The sequence below is a fragment of the Silurus aristotelis genome (genome assembly GCF_946808225.1).
Source record: "Silurus aristotelis genome assembly, chromosome: 2".
In the NCBI taxonomy this organism is placed as follows: Eukaryota; Metazoa; Chordata; class Actinopteri; order Siluriformes; family Siluridae; genus Silurus; species Silurus aristotelis.
In genome coordinates, this window is record NC_139575.1 from 38683708 (window position 1) to 38691207 (window position 7500).

Sequence of the window (7500 nt, forward strand, 5' to 3'; positions counted from 1 at the left end):
TGTCTGTACCCGTAGTTCTGCAGTGATTTTCCACACTGATGTGCAGTGGAGTTGATGTTCCACTCAGCAGGTTTAAAACTCGTCTCAATCCAAACATAAATAAAACAATAAAACATCCATCTTATAGAAATGATTTCAGATTTCAGTCTGTAGATGATCCACTGTAAGGAATAACAAACCTGTTTTGCTTTTATTTAGCTGAATGTCTGCAGCACTCAGAGTGACGTCTCACCAACAGCTCCAGTGATTTCTCTTAAAATACCAAACAAACAGTTCACTTTAATCCTGCAGCATGGGAGAAAGTATTTCTGACCATCAGAAAGGAACCAGCCCTTAAATAAAGCCTCACACTGCTCACAGAGCATCTGAACATGTTTGTACACACTTCTGGTCCTCAGTTTCAGGATCATAAAGAAGTCAGATGTTCCTGTATTCTCTCTGAGGTCTGAATATCTGCTGAATCATCTCATATTTACTTCACTTCTGAATGGATTGTAGAATAAATGTTTATTGAAGCTAGCTAGCGTTACAGCGTGATGCTGTCAGTGGAATCCAAATGGAGGGTGAATGTTATGAGATTCATTTCTGGCTCCTGCAGTAAGAAAGTAGAATTTTGACCTTAAACATGACCTTGTGAATCATCAGGTGCTTCAGGAGAAGCATAAAGGTGTTTAATGGCAGTGAAGTGAAACACACTGCTCTACACACTGCTGCTTTAACTTCAGATCATTCGCTCACTGTAATTATTAAATGATCAGTTTATTATTTTTATGTTATGATGTAAACTGGTGTGATGTAACGCACCAGACTGCCACCTTTTTAGGTCAAAGGTCACTTCATGTGCTTGTTGGAGGAAGTAGAAACAAAAACAGCTCATGTGTACATTTTTCCTTATACGGTAAAATCCCTAAGAGACGGAGTGAGAGAGGAGGAGAATAAAGGAAAAGAAGATAGGGAGGAAAGACTCAGGCGTCTCTGCAGGTGTCGGATTTCTCAGTCTCTGAGATGAAAGAGAGATAAAATGCCAGAGGCATGTCCCTACACAATCACTCACCTGAGAGAAGAGAGAGAACAGGGCTGTGTTCCAATCCTGCCTTTAACACTTACACTTCCCCCTTCATCCACTTCACGCTTGTGATTATTTACATGAACACTTTTAACTCAATCTGGAGAACATCGGCTTTAACTCCCATCATCAGACCAGACCGGAGAAATAAACTAGAAGAATGATGAAAGTGAGACCTCTCCTCTCTCTCTGAGCACTCACATCTCTCTGAGCTCTCACATCTCTCTGAGCACTCACATCTCTCTGAGCTCTCACATCTCTCTGAGCTCTCACATCTCTCTGAGCACTCACATCTCTCTGAGCACTCACATCTCTCTGAGCTCTCACATCTCTCTGAGCACTCACATCTCTCTGAGCACTCACATCTCTCTGAGCTCTCACATCTCTCTGAGCACTCACATCTCTTTGAGCACTCACATCTCTCTGAGCACTCACATCTCTCTGAGCTCTCACATCTCTCTGAGCTCTCACATTTGTCTAAACTCTCATGTCTCTCTCTAAACCTTCATGTCTCTCTGAGCTCTCACATCTCTCTCTGAGAACTCACGTCTGTGTTTTGAGTTTGCAACATGAAGACTGGAGGACAAAAAACTTAAACTAAACTGAGTCTTAAACAAGGTCTGTGGAAATTAGTGGTCAATGTATGTGGGTGTGGTCTACGAGTGGAAGCACAATCTGGTGTGTGTGTGTGTGTGTGTGTGTGTGTGGTTGTGAAATGTCAGCTGTGTTCAGTCATGTTTCTGCTGCATAAGGAAAGTGTAAGAGCTCTGATAACATTTCAACCACATCTCTCTTTCTTTCTCACAAACACACACACACACACATGCACACACACACACAAACGTGCACACACACACACACACACACACACACACACACACACACACATGCACACACACACACACACACACAAACGTGCACACATGCACACACACACACACACACAAACGTGCACACACACACACACACACACACACACACATGCACACACACACACAAACGTGCAGACACACACACACACACGCACACACGCACAAACACACACACATGCACACACTCACGCACAAACACACACACACACTCACGCACGCACACACACACACACACACATGCACACAAACACACAAACGTGGGCACACACACACACACACACACACGCACACACTCACGCACAAACACACACACATGCACACACTCACGCAAAAACACACACACACTCACGCACAGACACACACACACACACGCACACAAACGTGCACACACACACACACACACACACACGCACAAACACACACATATGCACACACTCACACACAAACACACACACACTCACGCACGCACACACACACACACACACACACACACACACACACACACACACACTCGCTACAATTCCCACCTCTTATATACAATATATGTCCAAAAGTATGTGCACCCCTATGCTCTGAGCATGTGAGTGTGTTGACGGTCTCATTCCAGATGTTTTCTCTCCTTCCTTTTATTATGAGCTCCACATTTCTGGGAAGGATCTTCACCAGACTTTGGGGCGTGGTGTGGGGATGAGGATCAGATACAGATTCAGATACAAGCTTAGCTCCTAAACTCTGGAATAGTCTTCCTGACAGTGTTCGGGGTTCAGATACACTCTCCCAGTTTAAGTGTAGATTAAAAACATATCTTTTTAGCAAAGCCTACACATAACACACATCACACACATCACATCACAACCTTGTGCTCCAGAACATCTGATCACATGCACATTATCAACTTGTGCTGTTAATATCATGAACAGCAGCTACGCTAATTCCTCTCCACTGCTTCTCTTTCTCTCCCCATCCCGAGGCATCCTGAGGTTTGGCCAGCTCCAGTCACGTCCCACCTCGTGAAGATTATGGACCTATGGATGATCATGGAGAAGTAGATGCCGAGTGTTTAAAGGCCCTGGCATGGAGAAGCTGATGCTGGATCTATGATGATCACAAATTGTTCTGTATTGTTGAAAGATTTATGACCAAACTTTTGATGTCACCCATATGAGGATGGGTTCCCCTTTGAGTCTGGTTCCTCTCAAGGTTTCTTCCTCATATCATCTAAGGGAGTTTTTCCTTGCCACTGTCGCCACGGCTGCTCATCAGGGACAAACGCACACCATTCACCTTCACTGTTGTTTTCTGTAAAGCTGCTTTGAGACAATGTCTGTTGTGAAAAGCGCTATACAAATAAACTTGAAACTTGACAAGAGCATTAGTGATATCAGACCTAGTGAGGAGATCAGACTGTGATTCAGTCAGTGTTTCAGTTACACCACTAAGGGGCATTAGTGTTATTATTATTATTTTAATTCTTCTTCTTCTTCTTCTGTTTCTTTTTTTTCTTCTTCTTCTTCTTCTTCTTCTTATTATTATTATAAAATTGCCAGACTGTATCGAATTACATTTCTTTATTTTTGCAACGTTTATAAAAACAGAGACAGCAGCTACATCATACATCATCTACATGATCATAATCGACCACAAAAACTGAGTTCACAACACACACACACACACACACACACACACACACACACACACACACACACACACACACACACACACAGAATGTAAAACATTGCAGATAAACATTATAAATATATTTATATTCCTGTCAGAGCTGCATATCTGTGGATTCTATATGAAATAAAGGTAAATTTGGTTTTAATTAATAAATATACAGATTTAACTCTTTACAATGTTCAGTTGTATGTTACATTCATTCATATTAATCTATTTTATTTTATTTTCTCTCTCACAGGAATACACCTGCTGTGTGGTTTTATTCTTTATTTAATTCTATTTATAATTTCAAGCTTTAAAAATCTGTTTTATTTTTATTCCATATAATAAATAATGATATCACTTTATATTTATTTCTCTCACTGGAATGTTTATGTTGATAATTAGAGTAGAGATTGTGAACGTTTCTGTGATATAGTGTGATACAGTGGATTTTGAGCCTGAGGTGAATGTTGTAGAATTTTGAGGTGATCTCAGTAAACCACCAGGAGATGTGCAGGACCAAACCCACGTCACTGCTCAGGTTTATTTCTGATGATCAGCTGAAACAGGAATACAAGGAAAAAAACAGGATTTTTAAAATTAGCTCTCATTCACTACAAAAAATAAAGGATTTTTTAAATATTTTATACTTTACAGTTAATACACACAGAAAAAACAACCAAGTAATGATTCATTATCTTATTCTATATACATTTCACTTTTATACATTTTATTTTGTTTATTTAAAAAATCCTTCTTTTTCTTTATTAGTTTCAGACTTATTTTATCAGTAAGTAAAATAATGTTAATTTATTATTTGTGCTTTTAATGAATTAGAACAGCTTCATTCTTGACAATGTGACAAAGTCTTTCTTTTAAAGGGGTCAAAGGTCACGCTCTGAGAGTAAACATGCTTGTGTAAAGGAAATGAAATAAACACAGGGGATTAAATGTAAAGAAGAAAAAAATAGAAATGATGATGATGATGGTGACTAACAGGAGCTTCACCCTGCTACAGTCCTGCTCTTTATTATTTCCCCTTAATTGAGTTTAAATTTTACATTCATATTAAAGAGTGAATCAGTTCTTTAATGTAAATAAGATCATTATTGAAAATATTTAACACCTGACTTTAAGGGTCCGTCTCAAATCTTGTATCTCTAGTGCACAAGGTCCTTTTTGTGTCCACTCTGTGAGACTTGGTGAGATAAAGTGCACTACTGATTGTCTGATTGTTTGAAGGGAGTCTTTCTGGGATCATTAATAAAATGTATGAATACGGTATGAGGAGGATTTTAGGTGTGGGCGGGGCTATGCAAGGTGTGGGCGGGGCTATGCACAGGTAGCGTAATAGGTGAGTGGAGGTTTACACTGCACTGGTAAGGGGGCGACGGGATTGGACGAGAACATCAGGAGGGGCGGAGAGTAAATAATGCTGATCATCATGTGGCACCTGAGAACGAAACGCCTGAAACCTGCAAAAAGAGAGAGAGATTAAGAGAGAGAGAGAGAGAGAGAGAGAGAGAGAGAGAGAGAGAGATAGAGAGAGATGTTATAACATGTTTAAACATCAGAAAGTAAAACTAATTTCAGCAGGACAATACAGGGAGGGAGGGAGGGAGGGAGGGGGCGGGGCAGGACAAGAGAGTACTGAATGCGTGTGGGTGCATATTCCTAACCCATTCCTCTTACATTCCCATTCAATTACAGCAGCATACCCAGCCCCGCCCACACCGCACCCAGTCCCGCCCCCACCACACCTTGCCCCGCCCCCACCACCGCCCATGCTACACTTAGCCCCACCCACCCCACACCGATTATCACTCATTTAATAACACTTGGCTTCACCTACAACACACTCAGCCCTGCCCATGCCACACTTAACCCCACCCACAATACACTGCAACACACCCACACTGCACTCAGCCCTGCCCATGCCACACTTAACCCTGCCCACAATACACTACAACACACCCACACTGCACTCAGCCCTGCCCATGCCACACTTAACCCCACCCACAATACACTGCAACACACACACACTGCACTCAGCCCTGCCCATGCCACACTTAACCCCGCCCACAATACACTCCAACACACTCACACTGCCCTTAGCCCTGCCCATTCTATATTTAGCCCCACCCACAATACACTCCAACCCGCACACACTACACTCAGCCCTGCCCACACTAAACCCCCTTACCTGAAGGTCACTTAACTTTTCAAGTGGACTCTCCACACTGGGCATGGTGATGGAGGGAAGTGCAGATTGAGGTGGAGGTGAAGGTGGAGGTGGGAGGGGTAGAGCAGGTGTTGGTTTTGGGGGCAACTTCTGCTGAAAATTATTAATCACACATATCACCTGCATAGAGACAAAGAGAACGAGAGAGATTCACATTTTTACACTGATCCAATAAGAACAACATGAGTGTTAAACCAGCAGAGATGTTTCCTCACCAGAAATGATGCAATAGCGCCCCCTGTGATGTAACCTGCCAGAACATCAGACCAGTGGTTTCGGTACTCTGCCACTCTGACCACGCCCACCATGACAGCCAATGAGATGACAGCAAGGCTCAGAGCAGGTGTGGCTAAACGCGTACCTTTAGTTTTGCATGCCAAGGTGATGTACATCTGAGAAAATAAATGTAGTTTTAGAGAGAAACTCTTCATGATCTCTCACATTATCTTTCAACAAGAAGCAGCAACATCTACCACCACATGAGCCATGAGTGTGACCTCTACACTTACAGGTATTAAAGCTAGGGAGGTCCTCCTGCCTTAAGTGTATTTCTCTTATAGAATGGGTCTATCACTTCTGCACTTGGCATTTGTTGGTTTTCCATCTGATTTTAAAGTGATGTTGATGTTTACACAGTTAAAACCGGTTAAAGAAACGTAATTTAAATAGCTCTGTCTTGAGTAGAATATTCTCAGCATGATCCATTCCTGACTGGTCAGATCCACAACAGCACTTCATTAGCTCGGGATGTGCAATGGACAAATGAAGGGTTGTTAAGACAGAGAATATGGAGAGAGGATTCTGCACGGTGAACTGATCTGGGAGAAGTTCGGTGAAGTTCATGCTGTGGCTGTTCCTGGAAGGTTCTTCCTGCTCACCAGTGCAGAATGCTCCTGCTCCCCAACTGGACACCAGGTCAGCTCAAACCACACGTTGTTAAAGTACACTGTTATTTGTTGGCCAGAGATTCTGATTTACCAGACAAAATGTATATGCCAGAATGAACATAGCACAGAATGAGAAACAAGACATCTCCATCTATCCATTCCTTGTTGGAAGAACATGGCACACACACACACACACACACACACACACACACACACACACACACACACACACACACACACACACACACCCTGGTAATTAGTTGTGGTGGGTGTGCATTGTCCCAGTATAGAGTGTGTTGTGGTGCATTGTGGGTAATGTCTCACAGCAGTGTAGACGGCGCAGTAGGTGCTCAGTGCCGTGTCTTTAGAAGGAAAGGACTTGCGTGCGAAGGTGATGACGGAGGGATTCCCCCGGCATGCCCTCCTCTCACTAATATACTGCAGTGAAGACTTGCAGCCCAGAGCCGTGTAGTTTGGACGACAAACAGACAGGAAGTGAGGTGCCTGACTTCCTGTCACCACCTGACCAGCGTTGGCAAAAATGGTGGTGACAAACAGGCCAAAGGAGTAAATGCCTGAATAGATGGAGGGATAGGAAGTAATGTAAGAGGATCAGCCAATCAGAAGGCTGGATAATGTGTCTCATTAATGTGTAAATGCAGAAGGTGTGTATTTTACCCAGGAATCGAACAAGACGCCGCAGCATGGGACTGAAATAACAGCAGTCTGCAGTGACGATAGTTTTCTCCTGAGGAGACTCGGGCTTGGAGA

The 7500-nt window shown here is 42.8% G+C and overlaps 1 protein-coding gene across 10 annotated transcripts in view; it reads right to left on the bottom strand.

Moving 5' to 3' along the window:
- Positions 1-3491: 3491 nt before the first annotated feature.
- The window catches only part of plppr2b (phospholipid phosphatase related 2b), a 9721-nt gene continuing 5712 nt past the window's right edge, over positions 3492-7500 (bottom strand). For 3 of the 10 annotated variants that reach the window (XM_083526936.1, XM_083526935.1, XM_083526934.1), the window contains 5 exons: positions 7408-7500; positions 7054-7304; positions 6058-6234; positions 5820-5962; positions 3492-5075 (listed from right to left, as the gene is read on the bottom strand). The exon at positions 7408-7500 is cut by the window's right edge and continues 28 nt beyond it. In XM_083526936.1, coding sequence (XP_083383062.1) covers positions 4967-5075; positions 5820-5962; positions 6058-6234; positions 7054-7304; positions 7408-7500 — 773 coding nt within the window. In that variant the 3' untranslated portion in view covers positions 3492-4966. Of the gene's footprint in view, positions 5076-5803; positions 5963-6057; positions 6235-7053; positions 7305-7407 lie in introns of all 10 variants that reach the window. The other 7 variants (XR_014531073.1, XR_014531074.1, XR_014531075.1 and 4 more) reach the window with 6 other exon arrangements.